General features: G+C 46.0%; 1 protein-coding gene across 10 annotated transcripts in view; it reads right to left on the bottom strand.

Moving 5' to 3' along the window:
* Positions 1–27,993, bottom strand: part of DNAH9 (dynein axonemal heavy chain 9) — a 370,057-nt gene that overhangs the window by 100,454 nt on the left and 241,610 nt on the right. For all 10 annotated transcript variants that reach the window (XM_039501323.1, XM_039501326.1, XM_039501324.1 and 7 more), the window contains one exon: positions 2,706–2,870. In XM_039501323.1, the coding sequence (XP_039357257.1) occupies positions 2,706–2,870 (165 nt within the window). The remainder of the gene's footprint in view (positions 1–2,705; positions 2,871–27,993) is intronic.

Genomic DNA, 27,993 nt, shown 5'->3' with positions numbered 1-27,993 from the left:
GCCCTTCCCTGCTCCAGGGGCTGTCCTGGGCATTGATCTTGGCAAGCATGATGTGGCACTAGCTGGAGCCACCCTGCTCACACCCAGAGGTGAACCCCATAGCTGGTTTCTGTATGGAAGTGACTGGATGCTGCCAGCCTCAAGCGCAAACTGTGCCACTCTCTGCTCCCAAGCTGCTCTGTCCCCACAGCTCCCAGACACTCTGCAGCCAGAGCTCCCTCTGCGCAGGTGCTGCCACCCTACAGCTCCCCAAGTACAGCCAGTAGGAGCTGGGGGATCCAGCGGGGGCATGACTGACAGAAACAGGGATTTTTAATGTCCCAGGAGGATGTACAATTTCCTGAGAGAGTTACCTAGAAAAAAGGATGATCCCAGACAAACCCGGACAGGTGTATTCTGTCTCCATGGGGGAGGGTCACTGAGCTTCCCTCCAGGAGCTACAACCAGTGGGAGGTGATTACAGCACAGCCTAGGACAGGTAAACAACTCCAAAGAACACCCCGGCACCCCCTGGGGATTTTTACATATACTGGGTCAGGTCCAAGGAACAAAGAAAGGCTTTTGGCATAAGGCTAGTCTGGTTCTTGTTCATGATCTGCATACTGGCACGAGCCTTTGTCCAAGAGGGCAAGCTCTGCTGGAAGGGTCTGAAGGACCTTGTCATCTACCTGACCGCCATGTGGAAGATGGGGGATCTCTGGTAAGTACAGCATGTGGTTAGACCTTTTATTGTTTTATCTATTTACTCTGTAAATAAATGTACTGCGCTCTGTGAAGGCTGGCTGGTCACTGGTACTCCACTAGTATGGAACCTGCAGGAGCTGAGCTACATCAGATGTGCTGGGATAACCACAGGGAATGGCAGGGGAACTGCAAACCTAAATCCCCAGTCTGGAGGGAGACAGTTGTGGGCTCTGCCTATTGGGTAGTTCTACACTTACTGCGGTGTGTAGAATACAGACACTGGCATAACCAGCCAAGTAGTTGATGGGGCCTGGCTCAGGGAAGTAGAACAGAGAACCCTATGCACCTGAACCCCAGAGTATATACCCTACACTGGCTTTCTACATGTCCAGGGAGTGTCTTCCACATCTACCCTGCTGTTTTTAGCAGCATAGTGTCCTCCTGCTGGAGCCTTTCAATACAGCTAGTAGCTTCACACGGTGGTGAAAAATGTGGGCATGGCCTGTGTGGTCTACACACCACCATAAGAGTAGACATAGCCATAGAGAGGGGGATAGCTAGTGGCGTGAGACCTAAGGGGGCATCTCTGGAGCAGAACATGAAGGGGTCCAAAACTCTGAAAGGTGGCATGGAAATTATCCTCGCAGCTCTTGCATTGCCAGCTCCATTGCCAGATATCAAAGGGCTCTTAAGCCTCACATTCTGTTAGCATTGTCTTTCCAGAATGAGCATGGAGTTGACCTGCAGCATGTTACTCAAGAGTCCTGCCAGTAAAGCAACTCAAAAGGCCACAAAGACTGGATCCCAAGTGAGGTCTAATTCCAACATTCAGCCCCAGTACAACAGGGTGGGTGGTGACCCATTTCACAATTTGAATTTGATTGTTCTTGTTTTAGAAGCTAAAACTGCTGGAAACTTGCATTCCAAATGGAAAAGAAAAATGCTGAAAGAACATTGCATCCTCTCCACTGGAGCTTGATTCAGCCCCACAGCAAAGGCTGGTTCCCATGCCCAGTGGTTTGTGAGGAAGTTTCAGCCACATGAAACGTTGCAAAGCTGAGGATGGAGGTACGTAAATATTTCAATGGGCGTAAGCAACTGAGAAGGCAAACCACCCACAAAACAGAGTCAGCGGGAAATACACTGCTGGCTTTGGCTTCCCCGGACACCATCAATCAATGGCTCAGTCTTAAGGCTATGAGGACAATTATTTCTGGAATTCACACAGCCTTGCTAAAATGTCCTCTGTGTTCTTCTTTGTGACTGAGTCAGACCTGGAGTAGTTCAAACAAAATATCTTTGTCAAGCAGAATAAATATGATTTCACATTCAGAGCTGTTAGAAACAGCCTAAGAGTGGAGGGGAAACTGTTAGCCTCTCAGCGAGGTGGGGGTCCCACGCTGAGAAATGAGAGCTGTTGTTCATGCTTGAACCCCCAGCAAAATGATAGGGAAGGGATGACTTGTGTCTGACAGATACAGGGGAAATGTGCAAACAGTCAGACAAGCTGTGTAAATAATAATGGTGACAGTGCAGACTGGTTTAAAAACCAAATTTACACCCAGGGGAACTGCATGGGTTTCCGCAGATTGAACATCTGAGTTTCCGCAGATTGAATCTGGATCACATAAACACCAATGGATTCCAGCTTGCACCTGGGCTAAAATTCTGGCTTAACTGAGGAAGTGCAATGTATTCAGAATTAATCAAATAAGTAAGTAAGTAAATAAATAAATAAAGCCACAGTATTAAGCTGCAGCAGTGTAACCCATCTCGATGCAGTGTTTAAGTTTTATTGTTTTACATCAGGCACTACCATTTTCTCCTCTTCCTAAATAGGCCATTTAACATATACACGCTCTTAAGAATTGAACTGCTCAGAGCCAGCCAGATTAGAGAGCACAGGAATTTATACTGATTTCGATTCTTTATGCAGCAGAAGGGGCAAGAGGAACATATTCATCTTTAAGATGAATAACATCACCCATGTTCCCTTCTTCTGGCCCGGACTTTGCTTTTACCTTTTCTTCAATTTCCGCAGCTGTCTGTTTGGTGGTCTCCAGGTTTTCCACCAAGGCCGTGTCCCCGAGGAAGTTCCCAGATGCTGAGGAGAGCCGGGACAGCAAATTGTCCTCCAAAGTTTTTAAGGTGATTTTGAATCCATTCTGCTGCTTTGTGAGGTCTGACTGCAAATAAACAATGAGGGAAGTTTTAGCCACAGACCAGTGTCAAGGGCAATGCATCGGCGTTAGATTGAAATTTTCACAACCCACTTGCACAGGCCAATGTTTATCATGGCCTTTTGCAGCAGAAATCAATCCAATCCCTACTATGCTGCTCTCTCCAAGAAACACTGAACATGTACAGACTGAGAAGGGACAGGAGATGTATGCCCCGCAGCTAGGAATGTATTCAAAATAAGAGAGCACAAACTGGTTTGGAGAAAAAGAATTGATCTCACAAGCACACACACCCTGCACCCTCCCCACTGACACCTCCCGTTTCATGCTTGAGTCAGTCTGGATAAGGATGGCCCTTGGTGCAGTCCACCACTGCTAGCATGGCCACCACTCTCTCCCATCCCCAAAGGTCCCAGTACCCCTGCCCATGACACATCAACACACATCATCTCAGAACTGAGAGCAAAACAGGTAAAAGGCTGACAACTAGAAGCAAAAATGGCCAAAAAGCAGAAAGTTCACTTCTATTCAAAGAGATTAGTGCAAGACACATTGCCAGATAGTTCAGTTTCATAACTCAAGGCACAATAATGTCTCCACTTAGCTGTTACTATGGTTTGTATTCGAGTAGTCCCCAGAGATAGAGCCCCATTGTGCCAGAGAATCTAAGACAGTCCCTGACACAGAGTTCACAATCTAAAAGACAAGACAATCAAACAGATATAAACAACTAAATAGCCACTTGCTTAAGTACAGACCTTGTAAATTACAGGGCAATTACAGTTTTCCTTCATACAACAAATCCCTCCATAACAACCTGTTCTGTGTCCAGCTGCCACTCAGTTATCTTTCCTCTGTAAATAATGGTTAATAGAAGACACAGTTTATGGTGAAATGAAGGCATCTCTTCCTCAGTTTGGTGACCCTCCACAAGTAGATTCTGCCCTTGCACAAGTGATTGCATCTATTGCTCAGCCTTTGCCGTGGGCACAGTGCCTGTACTGGGATAAAGCTACAGTATCCAAGAGGGTGGTTGTTTTACAAATTCTCATTTTTTAACATTGTAGTGAGGCAGACTGGCCTCCCATGGACTCAGGGGAGGAACCCTCACTGAGCCCTGGTGGGCGGAGCCAGGCCACACTCACCCTCCTGCCGGCAGTCAGTGGGCGGGTCAGAAAGGTGGGTCTGAAAGCTCAGTTGGGGCTGCAGCTGCAGGAGGAGCCAGACACCTCCTGCTTGATCCCGAGCTTGGAGACTGCTGCTGACCCCTGGGGAGCTGAGGACTGGCCAGAGCCACCAGAGCCGTTCACTGACCCGACAGCGGAGGAGCTGCCAACACTACCACAGGTCTTCTACCCGGACGATCTGGACGACCCTCTACAGGACCAGGTACATCCTGAGAGGGAGTCAGGAAGTGGCCCAGGAGCAGCCAACCCTAGTCTGACTGCAGCACCACCTGAGCACAAGTCAGTGTGTTCCGGTCAGGATCCCCGCTGACCCAGTGGCAAATCCCGCTGCCACTGTTAGGCCCTGGGCCAGGGTGCAGTGGAGTGGATGGGCCTGCGCCCCGCCCTGCCGCCCCAACCCTGGGGTGGCTGTCTCCCCCTCTTGAGGCCAAGAAGCCACCACTTGTCGGCCATCTGTCAGAGCCAGGATGCGCGAAGCCCTTGCTGCTCGGCCCTGACCGCAGACCAAAGCTATAGACTTATTGCCCTGCCCTGACTGAGGGCCTGGGCTACCTGTCTGCCTTTTTTGCTCAGCCCCTGACTGCAGGCCTGAGCTATGGACTTCCCTTGCCCTGCCCTGACTAAGGGTCCAGTCTACTTAACTGTGTTTGTTGCTCGGCCCCTGACTATGGGCCTGAGCTACAGACTCTTGCCACGCCACTAGCTCCCCATGACAGGTGACGCCCAGAGACGTAGTGAGGCGGACTGGCCTCCTACAGACCCGGAGTGCGAGGAACCCCGCTGCTGAACCACTACAAACATTATCAGAGAAAACATCCCATGGCAAACCATGCACCTGTCTTGTGCACTGCTGGGTATAATATAAGCTTGGCCTTTCTGCTACTGTGCCGTCAAAAGGAAATAATCACAAATATTTTAGCACATAGAGAAGCCCTTTGAAAGATGAAGGCATTTAAATCCCCAGCCTGTATTGAAGTAACATCGCTTTGTGGCTCAGAGAACTGGCAACAGACAAGGAGCTTTTCAGCACTAAGGATCCAACCCAATTCTCACTAAAGACAGAGAGATTTCAAATGCACTTGGAGCAAGCCTGAGGTCAAAGCTGCCATCAGATGGCAATTCAGTGTCAGTATGAAATGATCTGGTTCTCTGAGCTCGTTTCAGGCACACAGGCATCCATGCCACCAGAAAGCAGCATTTCTACCCTCTCTCTGGTTGATAATCTCATTTATGAGACAAGAGACAGAATGGTCCATGGAAACAAAACCTTCCTCTTATTCTTAAACCCCTCTCAGTCCAGGGCTGAGGAGTTATGTACCAGGAGCCCCCAACTTCTCCCCAAGTGGTATTTGTTTTGTATATCGAGGAGTTCAGGCTGTCGCTTCTGAACCTTTCATTGATAATAAATCAACTTTAAATCTTCCAAAATACTGGACTGAAATATTGCATATGCCACACACACACACACACACACACACGTTCCATATCAATGCAGCACCTACAGTATGTAGGACAGCTAATGCACTGAAGAGTGCAGGTTGTTGGCATTCCAACTCGAAATCCTTGTTTTCAGGGACTTATTTCTTGGGCATTACATGCAGGACTTTGCACAAGGAAGTAAATATTTTATAAGTTTTTTTGACACAGAAAATTGATTTGGCTATAATTTTACATGTTCCTGTCATTCCAACATGGCCTGCATTTAAAATGACATTTTGCAGGCTATTAGTAGTCTAGAATGTGAGCTGGAGGCCCTGTAGTTATGAAAAAGGATGGATGTTTTTTTTTTTCTCTCTCTCTCTCTAATAGCTCATAATTCCTATGTAATGCCCTTAAGTGCAAACAATGAACTGCACATGATGCTGTATTCCCCACAGATGTCTATACCTGATTACTGGTCCGTTATGCTATTGTTTTTAATGTCACTCAGACTATGGCTAGTTATTTGTACAATGGAATTGTCGGTTGTTTGATATTTCATATACTACAATGGAAACAGAATTTCTGGGGGGGGAAAGGTTATCATGGGGCATTTCATGTTTTGTCCCACTACCAAAAGTTAATCCCTTCTCTGGGCTAGCTCTCCTTAGGGCTCACCAACTGCCACCCCCTCAAGCCTCACTGATAGATGAAGGAATTGGATTTCTCTATATGTGCAACTATTGTCAGAGATCAAAGCTGCTGTGCCTGCCTAGCTGGGCCGGCAAACAGCAGCCTTTCCCAAGAGTCTAAAAAGCTCATTCTATTCAGTGATCCTGCTGCTCTAGTTCTTTTGTCAAGGCCTCTCTCTCCAACCCTGCCAGGAGCAGCCCACCTCCTCGTCCTGTTCAGGGGAACGGTTTTCCAATATATCTGTAAAGATAAAGGTCAATTTTTGGAGTAAAGTGTCTGTATAGCTCAACACCCTTGGGAAGTACATCCCTACCTGGCATCTAGCTGGGACCCCGTTAACAATGGGAGCCTCCCCGTAGCCTTTCACATATCAATACTCAGGCCTATGGGCAGTAGGGGATCATAGTCGCAGTGAATTGTTGCCTCCTAGAGCATACTCCTGGGTCTCTGGAAGCATTCAGATGATAGCTATGCTCGATCCTTTCTTTCATAATGGAAACCCATCTTTGACCTTGTAGGGGGTTGATACAGATCCGAAATCTTAAGGTTGATCTAGAATCTGTGGCTGTCTCCGTTGTAATAGCATTATATTCCACAAAGTCCTGACACCTCCTGACATCCAGACACAACCACTTGGCTTCTTCTATTCATTTCCTCTGGAAACTGGTTTCCTTATGCAATAACTCTGTCCCAAGCCAAGGGTTTGTACCATGCCAGTTCCATGCCTATATCCCCAATGCCAAATGAATCCCTCTCATGGCAGAGGAATATAATTTTCTCCCAAGCAGACTGATATTTCTTCTTGTGTTTGGGGGAGGAATACTGAAACTTTCTTTGCTTCAATTTCTCATTAGCCACCACAACTCAAATCCTATGGCAGGACTTGGTAAAGTCCATCAGCATATTAAGACACTGCCAGGACAGAGATGGGGTGAGCAAAAGGTCTTGGGATGGCTTAAACAGACCATCAATTCAGGAGATGAGCCACCTTGCCTTCCGCTGGAATTTGGATGTGAGACTTCTCATAAACTGTCGATAGCTGCCGATTTCAGGAGTTCTCATGAGTTAGGATCTGTTCCGACCCCATTGAAATCAATGGTAGCCTTTCAATTGACTTCAGTGGGAGCTGGATCAGGCCCTAACTCAGGAAGATGGCAGTAGCAGACATATCTGACCTTCACATAGCCTGCTCTTGTGAAGAAAAGAATGGAGCAGTAACATGACTCTGAGTGCCCTCCTCAACTACACCTACTATAAATAAAAAATAAACAAGCCTTTTAGGGTTACTAATTTTAGAATTAAACTTTCTCCTGATCCCACCCATGCAGTTCATAAGTACCCAATCTAATCCAGTAGCTCTGGAATTGTACTGCCTTACTCGTTTTCTTCTAACACACTCTTTAGAGACAATGGCAGAACTATTATCTCTCAACTTTGTGCCTCTTAACAGTAATGAATAGTAATGAATCAGCTAATGGTGCTAGGCTAGTCCAATACACTGCAAGTAGAGCATTCTAGGTCATTCTGAATCAATGACTTGGACTTTTTATCTGAATGTAACAGTTTATCTACATTTTTCAATTATTTTCCACCAGTTTTTGAATAATTTTGATCTTTTCTTAATAGGATTACACACAAAAAGCTAAGTTAAATGGAACGTCCAAGAGGAAATAGTTCTGTATTGAGAGCAGGGTTTGAATAATGTGCAATAAATAAGGTCTGGGGCCACACAGGGAACAAGGAGGATACAACAAAATATTCCATAACTGCTCACTCAGAGCAGTTTTTGAGTGCTTGAATGAGCTGATAATTCATTAGAACAATTAAAGGATTAGAAGAGGGTTTGCCCTAACGTGATAATTTCAAAGGAGCTCAATCTATTTATCTTAACAAAGAGAAAGTAAAGGGGTGACTTGATTGCCTTGACTTGTAAGTACCTTTATGGGAAACAAATATTTGATAATGGGCTCTTCAATCTAGCAGAGAAAGATCTAACACAGGGGTCAGCAACCTTTCAGAAGTGGCGTGCAAAGTCTTCATTTATTCACTCTAATTTCAGATTTTGCGTGCCAGTAATACATTTTAACGTTTTTAGAAGGTCTCTTTCTATATGTCTATAATATATAACTAAACTATTGTTGCATGTGAAGTAAATAAAGTTTTTAAAATGTTTAAGAAGCTTAATTTAAAATTAAATTAAAATGAAGAACCCCCCTCCCCCAGACTGGTGTCCAGGACCCGGGCAGTGTGAGTGCCACTGAAAATCAGCTCATGTGCCGCCTTTGGCACGCATGCCACAGATTGCCTACCCCTGCTCTAACATGATCCAATGGCTGAAAGTTGATGATAGACAGATTCAGATTGCAAATAAGGCATACATTTTAAACAGTGTGAATAATTAACCATTAGAACAATTTACCAAGTGGCATGGTGGATTGTCCATCACTCTTGATTTTTAAATCAAGATTAGATGTTTTCTAAAAAATCTGCTCTAGAAATTATTTCAGGAAAATTCCGTGGCCTGTATCAGAAGTCAGAGCTGATGATCACAATGGTCCCTTCTGGCCTTGGAGTCTGTGAATCTATGGAATCTATGATTCTGTGACTTTTTTTTAAATATAACCTAAAAATTACACCCAAAAAATCTTTTTATAAAAGGAAACTGAAAGTGCAGAAATTCCATCATGTGGAATATCACTGACACCCAAATGGGTCATCAGCATGGCTGAAAGAAATGATTACTTACTATAACTGTGGTTCTTCTTCGAGTAGATGAAGACATGAATTCTATTTAGGTGACTCGTAAGCAGTACCCCAGTCTGGAGGCAGGGCTCCAAGTCTACTGGAATGGAGATTCCAGGACCACCCTTCCAAGTCCTGGGTCTGCTCTGGAAGATGTGATAATAGCATAATGGTCCATAAACGTATCTGTGGACGACCACATGGCTGCCATGCAAATGTCCAGTATAGAAATGTCACTGAGAAACGCTATGAATGTTGCTTGCTCCTTCATGGAGTAAGCCCAGTATCTGTTGAGCTATCTCATATGCAGTCTTGATATAGGATGTTATCTATCTAGAGATGGTCGATGTAGAGACAACTTGCCCCTTCATGTGGTCTGCGTATGACACAACAGATGAGGTGAAAGATGAAACAGTTAAGACCTGTGTAGATAAAAGAGTACATATTGTCTGATGTCCAGGGTATGGAGATGCTGGATCTCCGGGGAAGAATGCATCATAAGGAAATAACACAGGTAAATACACCAACTGATTCAGATGAAACTGAAAGACCACCTTGGACAAAAGCTTTGGGTGTTATCGCAGCGTCACATTGTCCTTGGAAAACTGAGGGTATAGTATCTCAGCCATGAAGGCCTGCAACTCACACACACTTCCTGCAGGTATGATAGATATCAGGAACACAGTTTTCTGAGACAGGAGGGGCAGTGGACAGGATACAAGGGGCTCGAAAACAGGGCCAATTACAGTAGCTAGGACTGTGTTTAGGTCCCAAAAAGGAACCGGTTCTCAGACTGGAGCATGTAAGCGGAGAAGCCCATTCAGAAATCTTGTCATCATGGCACTGGAAAAACCTGACTTTCCTTGAATATGGGGATGAAACGCTGATATTGCTGCCAAATGCTCTCTTAGTGAACTGAGTGCAAGGCCCAATTTCTGAAGATGTAGCAGGCACTCCAAGATGTCCTGGATGGAAGCCCCGGTCAGTTGGGTCCTGCTGGCCAAAAACCACACCAAGAACCAAGCAGATGTGATTGCAGAGCCATTGGCTATTATCTTTGAAATCTCATGGCGATCCAAGGAGGTCCCGGATGATTGGAAAAAGGCTAATGTAGTGCCCATCCTTAAAAAAAGGGAAGGAGGAGGATCCGGGAAATTACAGGCCAGTCAGCCTCACCTCGGTCCCTGGAAAAATCATGGAGCAAGTCCTCAAAGAATCAATTCTGAAGCACTTAGAGAAGAGGAAAGTGATCAGGAACAGTCAACACGGATTCACCAAGGGCAAGTCATGCCTGAGTAACCTAATTGCCTTCTGTGATGAGATAACTGGCTCTGTGGATGAGGGGAAAGCAGTGGATGTGTTATTCCTTGACTTTAGCAAAGCTTTTGATATGGTCTCCCACAGTATTCTTGCCAGCAAGGTAAAGAAGTATGGGCTGGATGAATGGACTATAAGGTGGATAGAAAGCTGGCCTGATCGTCGGTCTCAATGGGTAGTGATCAATGGCTCCATGTCTAGTTGGCAGCCGGTATCAAGCAGAGTGCCCCAAAGGTTGGTCCTGGGGCTGGTTTTGTTCAATATCTTCATTCATTGTATGTAAGAGAGCAGTATGACTGCTCAGAGCTCCGGTATGAAACTGCAGAAAAACCTGAGAGTCTCTGGATTAAATTTAGAAGTATGAACAACAAGGGTAATGTTGTGGTGGGAGTCTGCTACAGACCACCAGACCAGGGGGATGAGGTGGACGAGGCTTTCTTCCAGCAACTAACAGAAGTTGCTAGATCACAGGCCCTGGTTCTCATGGGTGACTTTAATCATCCTGATATCTGCTGGGAGAGCAATACAGTGGTGCACAGACAATCCAGGAAGTTTCTGGAAAGTGTAGGGGACAATTTCCTGGTGCAAGTGCTGGAGGAACCAACTAGGGGAAAAGCTCTTCTTGACCTGCTGCTCACAAACAGGGAAGAAATAGTAGAGGAAGCAATAGTGGATGGGAACCTGGGAGGCAGTGACCATGAGATGGTCGAGTTCAGGATCCTGACACAAGGAAAAAAGGAAAGCAGTAGAACAGAGACCCTGGACTTCAGAAAAGCAGACTTCGACTCCCTCAGGGAACTGATGGGCAAGGTCCCCTGGGAGAATAACATGACGGGGAAAGGAGTCGAGGAAAACTGGCTGTATTTTAAAGAAACCTTATTGAGGTTGCAGGAACAAACCATCCCGATGTGTAGGAAGAAAAGTAAATATGGCAGGCGACCAGCTTGGCTTAACAGTGAAATCCTTGCTCATCTTAAACACAAAAAAACAGCTTACAAGAAGTGGAAGATTGGACAAATAACCAGGGAGGAGTATAAAAGTATTGCTCAGGCATGCAGGTGTGAAATTAGGAAGGCCAAATCACACTTGGAGTGGCAGCTAGCCGGAGATGTTAGGAGTAACAAGAAGGGTTTCTTTAGGTATGTTAGCAACAGGAAGAAAGTCAAGGAAAGTGTGGGCCCCTTGCTGAATGAGGGAGAGAACCTAGTGACGGAGGATGTGGAGAAAGCTAGTGTACTCAATGCTTTTTTTGCCTCTGTCTTCACAGACAAGGTCAGCTCCCAGACAGCTGCACTCTGCAGCACGGTATGGGGAGGAGGTGACCAGCTCTCTGTGGAGAAAGAAGTAGTTCGGGGCTATTTAGGAAAGCTGGACGAGCACAAGTCCATGGGGCTGGATGCGCTGCATCCGAGGGTGCTAAAGGAGTTGGCTGATGAGATTGCAGAGCCATTGGCCATTATCTTTGAAAAATCATGGCGATCGGGGGAGGTCCCGGACGACTGGAAAAAAGCTAATGTAGTGCCCATCTTTAAAAAAGGGAAGAAGGAAGATCCAGGGAACTACAGGCCAGTCAGTCTCACCTCAGTCCCTGGAAAAATCATGGAACAGGTCCTCAAGGAATCAATCCTGAACCACTTAAAGGAGGGGAAAGTGATCAGGAACAGTCAGCATGGATTCACCAAGGGCAAGTCATGCCTGACTAACCTAATTGTCTTCTATGATGAGATAACTGGCTCTGTGGATGAGGGGAAAGCAGTGGATGTGCTATTTCTGGACTTTAGCAAAGCTTTTGATACAATCTCCCACAGTATTCTTGCCAGCAAGTTAAAGAAGTATGGGCTGGACGAATGGACGGTAAGGTGGATAGAAAACTGGCTAGATGGTCGGGCTCAACGGGTAGTGATCAATGGTTCCATGTCTAGTTGGCAGCCAGTATCAAGTGGAGTGCCCCAAGGGTCGGTGCTGGGGCCGGTTTTATTCAATATCTTCATTAACGATCTGGAGGATGGTGTGGACTGCACCCTTAGCAAGTTTGCAGATGACACTAAACTGGGAGGAGTGGTTGATACGCTGGAGGGTAGGGATAGGATACAGAGGGACCTAGACAAATTAGAGGATTGGGCCAAAAGAAATATGATGAGGTTCAACAAGGACAAGTGCAGAGTCCTGCACTTAGGACGGAAGAATCCCATGCACTGTTACAGACTAGGGACCGAATGGCTGGGCAGCAGTTCTGCAGAAAAGGACCTAGGGGTTACAGTGGACGAGAAGCTGGATATGAGTCAACAGTGTGCCCTTGTTGCCAAGAAGGCTAATGGCATTTTGGGTTGTATAAGTAGGGGCATTTCCAGCAGATCAAGGGATGTGCTCATTCCCCTCTACTCAGCACTGGTGAGGCCTCATTTGGAGTATTGTGTCCAGTTTTGGGCCCCACACTACAAGAAGGATGTGGATAAATTGGAGAGAGTCCAGCGGAGGGCAACAAAAATGATTAGGGGGCTGGAGCACATGACTTATGAGGAGAGGCTGAGGGAACTGGGATTGTTTAGTCTGCAAAAGAGAAGAATGAGGGGGGATTTGATAGCTGCTTTCAACTACCTGAAAGGGGGTTCCAAAGAGGATGGATCTAGACTGTTCTCAGTGGTAGAAGATGACAGAACAAGGAGTAATGGTCTCAAGTTGCAGAGGGGGAGGTTTAGGTTGGACATTAGGAAAAACTTTTTCACTAGTAGGGTGGTGAAGAACTGGAATGGGTTACCTAGGGAGGTAGTGGAACCTTCCTTAGAGGTTTTTAAGGTCAGGATTGAGAAAGCCGTGGCTGGGATGAGTTAGTTGGGTTTGGTCCTGCTTTGAGCAGGGGGTTGGACTAGATGACCTCCTGAGGTCCCTTCCAACCCTGAGATTCTATGATTCTATGATTAATGATCTAAAGGCTGGCATGGACTGCACTTTCAGCCAGTTTGCAGATGACAGTAAACTGGGAGGAGCGGTAGATATGCTGGAAGGTAGGGATAGCATACAGAGGGACCTAGACAAATTAGAAGATTGGGTCAAAAGAAATCTGAAGAGGTTCAACAAGGACAAGTGCAGAGTCCTGCACTTAGGATGGAAGAATCCCATGCATTGCTACAGACTAGGGATCAAATGGCTAGACAGCAGATTCTGCAGAAAAGGACCTAGGGGTTACAGTGGACGAGAAGCCGGATATGAGTCGACAATGTGCCCTTGTTGCCAAGAAGGCTAACGGCATTTTGGGCTGTATAAGTAGGGGTATTGCCAGCAGATCGAGGGATGTGATCATTCCCCTCTATTCGACATTGGTGAGGCCTCATCTGGAGTACCATGTCCAGTTTTGGGCTCCACACTCCAAGAAGGATGTGGAAAAACTGGAAAGAGTCCAGCGGAGGGCAACAAAAATGATTAGGAGGCTGGAGCACATGACTTATGAGGAGAGGCTGAGGCAACTGGGATTGTTTAGTCTGCAGAAGAGAAGAATGAGGGGGGATTTGATAGCTGCTTTCAACTACCTGAAAGGGGGTTCCAAAGAGGATGGATCTAGACTGTTCGCAGTGGTACCAGATGACAGAACAAGGAGTAACGGTCTCAAGTTGCAGTGGGGGAGGTTTAGGTTGGATATTAAGAAAAAACTTTTTCACTGGGAGGGTGGTGAAGCACTGGAATGGGTTACCTAGGGAGGTGGTGGAATCTCCTTCCTTAGAGGTTTTTAAGGTCAGGCTTGACAAAGCCCTGGCTGGGATGATTTAGTTGGGGATTGGTCCTGCATTGAGCAGGGGGTTGGACTAGATGACCTCCTCGGGCCCCTTCCAACCCTGATATTCTATGATTCCATGAACCTTTTCCATTTTGCTAAGTAGGCCATCCTAGTAGAGGACTTCCTATTGTTGAGTAAGACTCGTTGGACAGCTTCAGAGCACTGTTCTTCCTCCTCATTCAGCCACATCATAAGGTGGAAGGAGATGACTGCAGAATGGAGGATGTGGCCTGTAGAGGGCCATTTCAGCAACCAGCCCAGTGTCCTAGCCACTTCAATTATTGGGATGGACTAGTTTTTTATTTTTTATTTGCTTGTTGCATTTAGTTATACTAAGTTCCAGCAAAGGCCTGCTAAGGCAAGCTGGGGGTGGGGGATAGCTATCACATGAAGTGAGCTTGACTCTACCCTAGCACGTCAGAGAGGATGGGGTGTAAGTGTCTATGAAAAACAGGAAGTCTGTATATATTCAGGACTGTTGTTACCGGAAAATATGACTGCTAGACTATCTGCTCAGAAATTGCTTGCTTAACAATTTTTTTGTGACATATTTTTGTAACACCAGCTTTTTGCCTAGTGATCGATTTGTTTTTTTGATTGACAGATCTTTGTAACTTTTTTGAGTGTAAGAGGGGAATTGTGGGTTTGGGTCAAGCGGATCACTTTGTGGGCACATCAAGAAGATCTCAAGCCACCGACGGTAGGCCAGCCACTGGAAATCTGTGGCTGAATCACCCAAATACCACTCTAAACTCCTGAGGCATAATCCTGAAGGGGTAATTATCAGTTTGGGGTGCTCTATAACCTATTATGTTTGTGTGTGCTTGATACTAAACAAAGCAGTGATTTTCAGTAAAGGTATTCTAATGGGAATACTGGAGACTAATAAATACTGGCTTTAAGTGAAAACACGTGGTTTTGATTTGTTTGTGTCAGCCCTATAGCAGACAGAAGTGCTGCATCTCCCTTGGTCTGTCCTGATATCTCCTTGTGGAGAGTAAATTTACCAAGAACTTTGGGTTTGGGGGAACTCTGGGTAACATGACCGTAGCTCTGAGTGAGCAGGTCAGGATGAAGACAAAGTGGTATGGAAGGCTGAACTGACACTGTCTCAGCTATGCTGGAGCAACAAGAATAGCTTGGCCTGATCTGCCTTGAGTGTGAGGATGACCTGAGGAATGACTGGAACAGGTGGAAAGGCATACAGAAAAGTCGACTGCCAGCTGCAGTAGAAGGTGGTGGAGAGGGAGCCTAGACTGAGGTCTCCTCGAAAGCAGAAGTTGAAACTTTCTGTTTTCCCTCTGTGACAAAGCTCTGAGCCTGTAATTGTTGGGTCTCGTGCTTCTGGCAGATTCAGTGGCCTCAGAAGCTCGCTAAGACCCTCAATATGACCTCCCTTTCCCAGTACAGTGGTAAAGGTCACAGTTTATTGAGCTACTTTCATCACAGGCCAATATGGGAGGTGCGAAGGTGGAATACCCACAATCTCTGTTGCTCCTTAGAACTCAGTTGGTGCAGTTTGGCCTCCTACCTGGACCAAAGTCTGCTTCCCCTCTCAAGGGGATCTCTGTAGCGCATGGGGGAAAGGGGGGAACCTGGGCCCACCTTTTACTCCGAGTTCCAGCCCAGGGACCCTAATGGTAGCAGCTGTTGGTGGTTTTCCCTTCACGACTGATGCTGCTTTGATTCTCTTGGCCACTTCCCCGTGGTCCCCTTTTTCCAAGCTTCACTCTTACCTCAGGATTCAACAATGCTTCCTCTCCTCCAGCTCTTTTCACCTGGGCTTCTCCCGAGAGAACTGGCAAAGAGAGCTTTTAAGCAGTAGGAGTGGGACCTTAATTCCATTAGCCTAACGACCTTAACAGACCCTTTGTCAGTTGATTGAGGTCAGGTGCCGGTATTAGCCTAATGACCTTAACTGGTTAAATTGGCATTAAGTCTCTTGATTGGCCAGGAGTAGCCTTTGTTTGTCTATCCAGGGAACAGGGACCTGCTCATTCAGAGGCTGATATACCTGCCTTCCACTACTCTCTTATATCCTTCTGGCCTGAATCCGTCACACCTCATTGCAAACAGATCGATCATGGGGATACCCCATGTTGCAAAGACAACCTGGAGGGACCATGAGTGACTCGAAGAGAAAACTTTGCTGAGATGGTCTGTGAGATGATTTTGTAACTCCAGCAAGTGGACTGTTACCAGAATGATGTCATATATGATGAGAAATTGCCTCCAGAATGCACATCCCCCGTGTTTGTTCACACATACATTGTGGTGGTATAGCCAGTGAGTACGTGGAGCACTGAGTGCCTGATGTGATCCCAAAAGGCATGGCATGCATTGTGGATGGCCCAAAGTTCCAGAGCGTTGATATGAAATGAGGCTTCCTGTTCCGACCATAGGCTCTCCACCCTCAATAAAACCAGATGCACATCCCAACACAGAAGGGAAGCACTGGTAACCACTGATGGTTGGAGAGGACTGAATGAAGGGGACTCCTTGGCACACATCCAGTGGGGACTTCCACCAGCACAAGGAATCTAGGACTGGTGGAGGAAGAACATAAGAACGGCCATACTGGGCCAGACCAAAGGTACATCTAGCCCACTATCCTGTCTTCTGACAGTGGCCAATGCCAGCTGCTCCAGAGGGAATGAACAGAACAGGTAACCAACAGGTGATCCATCCCCTGTTGCCATCTCCCAGCTTCTGGCAAACAGAGGCTAGGGAAACCATCCATGCCCATCCTGGTTAATAGCCATTGATGGACCTATCCTCCATGAACTTATCTAGTTCTTTTTTTAACCCTGTTATAGTCTTGGCCTTCAAAACATCAGTGAACCAACCTGTCCAGAGAATGCAGGGCAGGGTAGTAAAGTGTCCTTAGCCACATCTGAAGAGGGAGAAGGCACAGTGAACTGGACCACTTTTGTGCAAGCGGACGTGTGACGCAACAGGCTTAGACACACCCAGAATGTCATAGAGGGCTGAGATTGCAGACTGAGACATAGCTGTTAAATCACCTGGAAGTGATCAGTTGTCAGGAATGCCCTCAACCTCGTGGAATCTAACAGGGCCCCAGTGAACTCGATTTTCTGAGAGGGAGCCAAGTGGTGTTTAAAATGATTCCCAGACTCCCACCATCATGCATTTGGTGAAGAGTAGAGGGGCAGAAGAGAGGTCAAGTGGGAGAACCATATATTGAAAGTGGCATTCCCCTACCACAAAATGAAGAAACATCCTGTGGCTCAGTGGAATCGCCACATGAAAGTAAGCATCCTGAAGGTCCAGAGCAGTGAACCAGTCATTCTGAGACAGTATGGGGAGGATAGCTGATATCTCATGTACTTTATGAATTTGTTGAGGCTGTGAAGGTTGAGAATGGGTCTCATCCCAACCTTGGATTTTGGTATCAGGAAGTACCAGGAGTGAAAGCTGTGGCCCTGGTATTCCAGCAGAACTTCCTCTACCGCCCACGCCCCATGTCAACAGAAAGCTGGCCTGCTTGATGAGCAGTGCTTTGTGAGGGGGGTGAGGAAGCGGGGAAGCAGAGGGCATGGAGACAAACTTGAATTGTGTAGCCTGATCTGAGAGTGTCTAGGACCAGCTATTGATGGTAATCAAGTCCCATGCATTGTAAAAGCAGGTCAGACTGTCCCCAAAGGGACAGGCAGATAGAGAGGATGGAGTAACGACTGGGCCATAGGAGTCAAAATGGATGCTTAGCTGGCGCCAAAGGAGGAAATGTGGACTGTCCAAAGACTGAGCCCAACTACTTCCTCTTGTGAGATCTACCCCTCTTTCTAGAGTAGTCCTGCTGTTTCAGGGGAAAGGCTGAGCAAAGGAATGCTGCCGGTGATAGTGTTGCTGCCGCTGTGCCCAAGAGTGGCATCTTTGCACAGACAGCATGTATGTGCCCAAGGACCTCAAAGTAGTCCTGGAATCCTTAAAGGAGTGCAAGTGTCATCAGTCTTGTCTGAGAACAAGACTCAGTCATCAAAGGTAACTCCTCGATGGCTTGTTGGACGTCCAAAGTGCTCCCAGAGTTTTGCAACCAGCAAGCCCATCTCATAATAACTGCCGAGGCCATAACCCTGGCCAAGGTGTCCGCAATGTCAAGGGCGGACTGCAGGGATATTTTGGCCACCAAGCAGCCTCTCTCAATGAATGCCTGGAACTCCTCACACAAGGCCTTGGGCAACTGGTCCTCGAATTTAGATATAGCTGACCAGTTGAGAAAATCACACTTGGACAGCAAAGCTTGTTGATTTGTGAGCCTCATCTGCAGGGACAATGAGGTCTATAGATCTTCTGGCCCAGAAGATCCAATCACTTGGAGTCCCTATCCTTGGAGATAGACTTGAACTACCTTGCCAAGCCATGTTGTTTACTGCCATTACAATCAGGGAATTTGGGCTGGGTGGGAATAGAACACCTCAAATCCCTCCATGGGAAAAAAGTAGGGCTTTTCCATGCACTTAGCCACTGTGGTAGCAAGGTCAGTGTACTCCACAGGACTCTTGTGGGCTTGAGAAGATGTGGCTATATAGTGTTAAATCTCGTGGTATGCCTTGAAGTCCTGCAGAATAGCAGGGGAGAATGAACCAGGCAACATGACATCATTTGGTGATGAGGACAAAGGTCTTGTCTGAGCCAAAACTGGCTCTCAGTTCTCGGAAGATATACCAAGGACTCTGGCAGCTCTGTGGGGAGGAAGACAGCCAATGCCTGGATTTGTGACTAATCCAAAGCCACCATCATTGACCTGGTGGGTGACTTCAGCTTTGAATGGGATGAAGAGTGGGATCTCCACAAGAAAGGAGCATCTGACTGAGTCCAAGGAGGCCACTGACATGGGTAGGGCATTGGTGACCAGAAGAGGCCAGGCCCAGGGATTTCTGTACCAACCACAGTGCACACACCAACCCTGGGAACCATACTGATCCATTGCGGCCTGCAGAGTTCATCAGGTGATGTGGAGTGGGAGGATGAAGACTCTGACTGGGAATCAGAGCCCTGGGATTTCAGAAATATGGGCAGAGGGAGCCAATAGATGGTCCAATTCATCTGTTACCCAGAGCGAGGCAGGGATTGGTGCCCCCAATTATGGTGGTATCATCAGTTCCAAGCATGCAGGTGTCAATGTTAAGGATGATGAGAGCCTCAGCATTGAATGCAGCAGGGCCAAACAGGCTCTTGCTGCCAAGGTTTTCCTCACCAATACCGGTACCGGCTCCGTGCCCACCATGGGGAGGGGAGCATCTTGGTGCAGTGCTGAAGTGCAAGTCCTGGACCAGCAGTGAGGATATAGTCGGTATGGCTTCACTCTTGTCAGTGCTGAAGTCATCGGACACCTGGAGGCCAGAACTGGAATCAATGGTATTGGGCACCTGCCCTTGCCACTCCGTACTGGGGAAGAGTCAGAGGTACCCGCACCATCCCGCATGCAGGAACCGATCCTGTGCTGGTCTGCACTTTTTCTGTGATCTGGAGCAGTTGGTCATATGAGATCTCTTCCTTGGTGCTGATGATGGAGAACAGCTCCTCTTCCTCTTGGAAGAGACACCTGCCCCTAGGAGGGCCTTGGTACCAGATCAGGCCACATGGCTTGTTCAAGCAGACGCTGCTTGAGGCAAAGATCCCATGCTATCTGAATTTGCTACTTAAGCAATATACAGATCGAATTACACTCTTTAAGGTGAGCCTCACTGAGGCCAAGCAAGCACTGCATGTGGGAGTCACGTTGGGGATCACCCCTCTGCATGAAGGGCAATGTTTAAACCCTGGTGAGGGCATCACTGGGGAACACTAACACTATCTTTTAACTACTAACTAACTATGTACAATAAACTAGGCTAAGACTAACTGTGAGGTTGTGACACAACCACCACACAGAACTCCGCCAGCCTCTGAGACTTTTGTCTCTTCTTAGAGAAGTTACATTGTCTAGCAGGGTATGTTGGCTGCCTGTAGAACAGCTGACCATACCATTGATGTTGTTGCTCTTGAGGTCTGTACTACCACCTTTTAGTGACTGGAGGATAGACTCCTAATGGTTATATTGTAGCTCTGGAATCTTTGAATTATTTAAGGTCTCATCAATCTTATCACAAAAGAGGGAGTGACCATCAAGACAAGTCCTTTAAAGCCTTCAGAATGTCTGGGACTATACCAGAGTTCAGCAGCCATGAGGCCCTTTTCATTGCTATTGCAGAAGGCATGACTCTGGAGGAAACATCTGTGATGTCAAGCACCAGCTGGAGTGACTTTTTGATGAGCCTCTGCAAGAAAGGTTTTTAACTCATTTCATGCATCCTCAGGGAGTTTATTAACAAATTTTGATGAGGCCAATTTAGAAAATCATACTTCAGCAGAAGCACTGGTTGATTAGCTACGTGCATCTGTAATAACAGAGTCGAACAAATCTTTCTCCCAACAAATCAAGTCTTTTGGACTCTTTTCCTTGTGTGTAGACTTGTACCTGCCCTGACAAGATCTTTAATTGGCAGCAGCGACCACCAGGGTGTTGGGAGGTGAGTAGGAATAAAAACACTCACAGTCACGAATAGGAACATGGTAGTGTTTTTCAGTATGCTTAGCAGTGGGAGCTATGGAAGCTGATGTATTCCACTAAGTTATCGTGGGCTCCAAAAGCACTTCATTTTTTGGGAGAGCAAGCCTCCCAGGGGCTGATAATTGCAAGATGTCCAGAAACTAGGGCTGTCAAGCGATTTAAAAAATTAATCACGATTAATTGAATGATTAAAAAAAAATTGTGCGATTTAATCACACTGATAAATAATAGAATACCATTTATTTAAATATTTTTGGATGTTTCTACATTTTCAATTATAACACAGAATACAAAGTATACTGCTCACTTTATTTATTTTTATTATAAATATTTGCACTGTAAAAAATAAAAGAAATAGTATTTTTCAATTTCCATTACAAGCACTGTAGTAAAATCTCTTTATCATGAACATTGAACTTACAAATGTAGAATTATGTAAAAACAAACAAACACTGCATTCAAACACAAAACAATCTAAAACTTTAGAGCCTACAATTCCACTCAGTCCTACTTCTTGTTCCCCAATAGCTCAGACAAATTTGTTTATATTTGCAACAGATAATGCTGCCCACTTCTTGTTTACATCACCTGAAACTGAGAACAGGCATTTGCATTGCACTGCTGTAGCTGGCATCACAAGATATTTACGTACCCGATGCGCTAAAGATTCACGTCCCTTCATGCTTCAACCAATATTTCAGAGGACTTTCATCCATGCTGTTGACAGGTTCTACTCAATAATGATCCAAGACAGTGCCGATCAATGTATGTTCATTTTCATCATCATGAGTCAGATGCCACCAACAGAAGCTTGATTTTCTTTTTTGGTGGTTTGGGTTCTGTAGTTTCTGCATCAGAGTGTAGCTCTTTTAAGACTTCTGAGCATGGTTCCACATCTCATCCCTCTCAGATTTTGGAAGGCACTTCAAATTCTTAAACCTTGAGTCGAGTGCTGTAGCTTTCTTTCGAAATCTCATATTGGTACCTCCTTTGCGTTCTGTCAAATCTGCAGTGAAAGTGTTCTTGAAATGAACATGTGCTGAGTCATCATCTGAAACAGCTATAACATCAAGTATATGGCAGAATGCAGGTAAAACAGAGCAGGAGACATACAATTCTCCCCCAAGGAGTTCAGTCACAAATTTAATTAACACATTATTATTTTTTTAACAAGCGTCATCAGCATGGAAGCATGTCCTCTGGAATGGTGGCCAAAGCACGAAGGGCATATGAATGTTTAGCATATCTGGGATGTAAATACCTTGCAATGCCGACTACAAAAGTGCCATGTGTATGCCTGTTCTTACTTTCATGTGACATTGTAAATAAGAAGCAGGCAGTATTATGTCCCGTAAATATAACCAAACTCGTTTGTCTTAGCAATTGGCTTCATAAGAAGTAGGACTGAGTGGACGTGTAGGCACTAAAGTTTTATATTGTTTTGTTTTTTAATGCAGTTATGTAACAAAAAAATTTCTACATTTGTAAGTTGCACTTTCACGATAAAGAGATTGCAGTACAGTACTTGTATGAGGACTTGAAAAATACTATTTCTTTTGTTTATCATTTTCACAGTGCAAATATTTGTAATAAAAAATATAAAGTGAGCAGGGTACACTTTGAATTCTGTGTTGTAACTGCAATCAATATATTTGAAAATGTAGAAAAACATCCACAAATATTTAATACATTTCAATTGATTTTCTATTGTTTAACCATACAATTAAAACTGCAATTAATTGCAATTAATTTTTTTAGTTAATCACATATGTTAATTGCGATTAATCGACAGCACTACCAGAAATTTATGTGTTCTGTCTTGGACATACTCAGTATGAATGCCTAATGCTGCTGTCATACCTCTTAAAAGGTCCTGGAAAAACTTGAAGTCCCCTGGTATGAGAGAGGAGGAATCTGGTACTGAAGAGTCATCAGGCAAAGAGGAAGACAGTAGCACAGAAAGCTCCTCCGGTAACATGACTGGAACATGGGTCACAGGTTCAGGATGATGCTGTGGTGGGTCAGTCGAAAGTGCCTGAGAGTGCTGCCCTGAAACCAACAGCTCCGGAGGGTGGTTTACTGGGAGCAGCATCCTCTGGAGCAGGTTGAAGATCTGGCCCCTCAACAGTCAAGGACACTTCCAACCAAAGTTTCCAATAGGTCCACTCAGGCAATGAATATGAAATTGGAGGCCAATATGGACTCAGCCAAGATGTCCTGTGTCTGTTACCAGAGCGATCCCATTCTCAGTATCCATGATTCCTTTCCACAGATAACTTAGCGGCTCTTATTGAGTTTTGAGTAGCAAGGGAAGATGATGATGATGAGGAGGATTCTGAGTTAAAATGTGAAGAACTTTCTGTAGAGGCTGCATGTGGTGGAAGGGCTATGCATGGAGGAGATATCAGTTGTCCTGATGAGTCTGTAGCCCAGAGGTAGATGGAAACGTCAGTGCCAAGATTGGTACCCAAGATGCACCCTGAGATGTTGAAGGGGAATCTCAAAAGTTGGTGCTGGCCTCATAATAGATGAATGAATCAGTGTTGTAGCTGGAGGTCCTGGACAATCCATTGGCACAGAAATCAAAGTCAGGCATGGTACCAATCTGGCAAATGGTGGAACCAAAGTCAGTTCCAGGGAAGCATTCTTATTGTCTCCTCACTTGGAAGCCAGTACCTATATCCATCCATGGATTCAGTACCAGGTTACAGAACTGGACAGACCCAGAATGGCTGAAGGCAGATCCTCAACTAAAAAGTCTTGTGCCATCAGGGAACCCAGGACAGAAAGGCTAAGCAGGTCAGATGCCGCTTGAAAAGCCTGCAGGATTGAAAGGACCTAAAAGGCCGGTACTGGAGTTGAGTCTGTTGGTATTGACCTCAGTGACCGTCCCTGTTACAGTGATGGAGTTGACAGGATAATACCAGTAAGGTCCCATCTCAGTACAGGGAGCCACAGGACAAAGGCCAGACTCTACCCTGGGCACTGGAGGAATCCTGGCAATGTTTGGAGTTCCTCCTGGACATAGAGAGGGAGTCTCTTGGGGACTTGGAATGGCTCCTGTCCACTTTATGGGTTCTCTTTTGTGGACAGCATCTTGAGGAGGATCTATCCCTTCTTTGCAGAAAGGAATCTGAGTCCAAGGGCGTGTCTGAGATTGCTGTTCCCTCAGAGGCTAGTTGTGGGGCTGGATGATTGGCCAAAGGCCCTGGTGCTGAAGCAGGTCGCAATTCTTGCTCCATGAGGTGCTGTTTGAGGCATAAGTCTCTGGAGATCTATGTTCTCTTTTTAAAAGAATGATAGATACTGCCCCTCTCTTTGATATGCCCCTCACTGAGGCACACAAGGCAGCGTGTGGGGATTGCTGTTTGGGATAGCGACCCCACATGACGGGCAGCGCCGGTGTTTGAAGCCTGGTGTCAAATGCCACTGGGCTCTATCCTGAAATGATCTAAACTATAACTAACTAGTGGGTACTATAACTACAAAAAAACAGACATAGGAAAGAACCCTCTACCTGCATAGCAATTCTGAAGTAAACCACACGGTGAGCTCTGACTCAGGCAGTGAGAAGGAACTAAGAGGGATCAGGATAGCATCTCCCTTAAATTGCCCTGGAAGGGGGCACAAGGAGGCATAGTGTGTGCATGCCCCCCCACGACAAGTACTGTATGGAAAACTCTCTCGCTCCAGACACACTGGGTGCACACACACCTGAGTGTAATTACAGGCGTGAATTTCTCAGCAAACAACTTCTGATATGTCCCTGCATCCCTGGGCTGGTGCATGCTCAGTGCAGATGGAATCTTCAGGGAATTTAGCTGCCAAATGTAACAGGTCTCTACTGAGCATACGCAAAGTGATTTTCCAAGGCTTATATCTTAATCAAACTGGGTGGTTCTACATGGGAACAGTAAAAAGAACATTCCTGATATGCAAGCAACTCCTTTGCCAAATTTCAAATCCTTGCTGAAAGCACCTGAGCTGCACACTGAAACAGTTGTAAGAAATTTATTAACATCAACAAACCAAAGTATTTTCCCCTAGTTTTTTTCAGTTGAACTATTTTTGCTGAAACTTTCTAGAAATATTCACGGGAATTGTCAGCTCAACCAGTTAGTTTGGCAAAGTTAGAAGCAGCTGGAAACAGGGCCTTACAATGGGAAGTGTTGAGCAACGTTAACTATAGGCAATCCTACAGGCTCCACTTATAATTATGCAATCTGAGGATGCTGCAGGCACTCTGTCCTGATGTGCTGTTTATACCCTTGCAAAGCAGCGCCAATCATTAACAGCTTCATTCTTGTTTCACGGTCTTTTTCCTCCACTCTGATTGTCTAGCTCCCTAGTTTTGATGAGAGATTTCAGAGAGGTATCAGGTACAAAGCGTACACCCTGGAGTAGGCAGACATCATTGAAAAGGTTAATTGTGAGTGAGGCCTCCCAACACTGGATATTTGTAACACAAGGATAAATTACCTGTCTGCCTGTGGCTAAAGAGAACAAATTCCATATACAAAAACTCATAAAGCACTCCCTGGATTCTCCAGGTTGTGCCAACATGATGGCTTTATTTAAATTTTACATGGCTATCCTTTCCAAAACTATATAAAATGTCATCAGTGATAGATTTGCTATAGAGATACCATGAAGCTGTCTCTGCAAATTGTATATAAACTTTAAATATTAAATAACCAATGAGGTCACAGATTTTCAGAGTCAAACATCTCTCAGTAAGGTTTGTGCTCAGTGAAATGCCTTAACTCTTTGGTTTCAATGTCAAACTCTTTTCCCTTTAGGCCAATGAAGTTGACGCTTTTATAACTTGATATCATGTTCCACACAGAGGCCTGGGCTACACTAGTGGGGGGGTTCAAACTAAGAGACGCAACTTCAGCTATGCTATTTGCGTAGCTGAAGTCGAAGTATCTTAGTTCGACTTACCTGGCCATCCTCACGGCGGCGAGTCGACTGCCGCGGCTCCCCCATCGACTCTGCTTACTCCTCCTGCTGAGGTGGAGTACAGGCGTCCATTCGCGGATCGATTTATCGTGTCCAGATGAGATGTGATAAATCGATCCCCGATACATCAAACACTACTTGCTGATCCGGCGCGTAATATGGACATACCCTGACACTTGTTCAATTCTCTTTCTGATAATGTGAAACAGGCTGGGAGGTTCCCCCAGTCTTTTTGCTTGGCTCTGTCAGAGTGACATGGGAGGGCTCAACAGCCGCCCACCTGACATGTGCAGTAATTAAAAACTATTTAGCTGTTATTTGCATACTCCAGCTTTTATCAAGAAGTGGAATTTGTTCAGCAATCATCTTGGCGTTTATTTCTAACCCAAACACACCTGGAGAAAATATCTCTACACCCTCACGAATAATATGTTCAGTGATCAAGTCAGATTTTTCTTTTGCTGAATCAACTGATTCTGAGCCTCATGCAGGGCCTTAGACTTTAAAGGGATGTGCACAGATTTAGAAGTTTTTGTAGACTTGTGAGAAAAAGGGTTAGGACAGCACAAAACAGTCCTAACTGGTTAGTTGGGGATTCCCCCAGTCCTGAGGACACTGGAGGGCGGATAGGGGGACATTCTTCTGGCATGTGCCCTAAGGGTATTGTGCTCCAGTGACCTGGGGCTGTTACTGCTGGTGGAAATTATAGCAGCTCTGAGTTTACTATAAATTGTAAAGGAGACCAAACTGCCTCTAAGAGCCCACGGGCCTACAGTTGGGGTCTGTGGGGTTTCAGGCAGGCATTGCTTCCTCATAACCACCAGGGGCCCAGATGGGTTTGCCACCAGGAGGAACTGAGATGCCCCGCAGTAAATCCCACCCTAAGGGGCATGAGTGACAGCCCTCTGGGGTTTCCTGATTTGCTGGCACTTCCCACATAAATCAGGAAGCCATTTCTGGGAGTTGTTTGAATAATGCAGACCTCTGGCGTGCCTCAGACCCTGCTCACCACCCCTCGCTGTGACTCACCGTGATTCCTGGTGCTCAATCTAGGCTTGGCCCCTGACCCTGATCATGGGTTACTATGTCTGGCTTAAGACCACTGCTGACCCCTGTGAAAGAGTCTGGCCCAGCCCCACCCCAATTCTCGCCTCATAGTCTCATTTTGGTAACAGACTCGGACTCTGCGGTTTGGACCTGGCCTGGCCCCGGACTGATCCCTGACCTTCAGCCCTGATACTGAGCAGCTTGCTCCATGCCAACCAGTTGCCTGTGATCTGGCCCTAACACTGGCCCCCAGAAGCCCAAGCATGGGGTGCAGATATGGAGGTGGCATACAGCCACCTCTCTTTCCCCCTTGGGGACTGTAGCAAGTGCAATGGGGCCAAGGAGCATGGAGAAAATATCCTAAGAAATTAGGACCTGACTTTGCAAAATAAACCGCTTGATTTGTCTTGTGCACCCTGTGGCCAGCAGAAGTGCTTGGAAGTTTAGTTTGTGGAGCACTCACTAACATTTTTCTTCCCCTCCATTGGAACTTGAGCCCAAAAGTTTCAAAGCAAATAAGTGCCCTGCTTTCTGAGGTGCTGAGCACCCACAGCTCACATTGGAAATCAGGCCACTTTTCCATAGGCGCCTAGCTGCAGATTTAACATTAGGGATCTGAGTTTGAAAATGCTAGCCTGTGTGCTTATCTGAAACTCTAGCAATGGAAGATGAATTCCCAACAGAGGAGTGGAGAGAAGTTTGTGGCATCCCAAGCATTAAAATGCTCCTCATGCATTTTCACTTAACCTGATTCAAAAGCTAGCCTAGCAATCCTGTGACTTGATCCCTCACTCCCCACACCAGAGGCAGCTCTGACAGCAGTGACCCCTTCTGGTCAGTCTACAAGCTGCGCTGAGGAACTGCCTTCCAATCCTCCTCCTTAAGCATCCACTCCCCTCAATCACCAGGAGCTTAAAAAGACCTGACCTCTAATTCACATCATTTTCACTTCTCTCTCACTAATACAGGCAGCTTCTCTTTTAAAGCAGAGATGTAAATACCACAGAATCCGACTGAGCTAATAATCCCCAAAGCATAATATTGCATTTGAGAGTTGCACGGTGTACTGGATTTGCCTTTCCCATTGTGTCATTATTTCATTAAAACGACTTTGAAGCTGGGCGGAATAGGCCTAGTTAGTGGCACAACTATGTTAATCAGGCGCACCCTACATCAACCCAGTCCCATATGAATCAGTGAAGAGGAGTGTGTTGACTGCATTTGTAACCCACTGGCCAGGGTGTGTTCCAGACCACTCTCTGTGCCCGATGTACACAGGATATGGATTTGTTAGAGCCCCATCTGGATAGCATTGGCTTGCACTTTACAGTACACCAGTGGGTTACACATTTCCATACCATTGCTGCTATCTGGGTTTCCTCCTGTATTACAAAGGCCAGAGAATTTCATCCTGTT

This window comes from Mauremys reevesii, linkage group 15 (assembly GCF_016161935.1).
Source record: "Mauremys reevesii isolate NIE-2019 linkage group 15, ASM1616193v1, whole genome shotgun sequence".
In the NCBI taxonomy this organism is placed as follows: Eukaryota; Metazoa; Chordata; order Testudines; family Geoemydidae; genus Mauremys; species Mauremys reevesii.
Note: the sequence above shows the minus strand (reverse complement) of the source record. Positions and strands in the feature narration are given on the sequence as shown.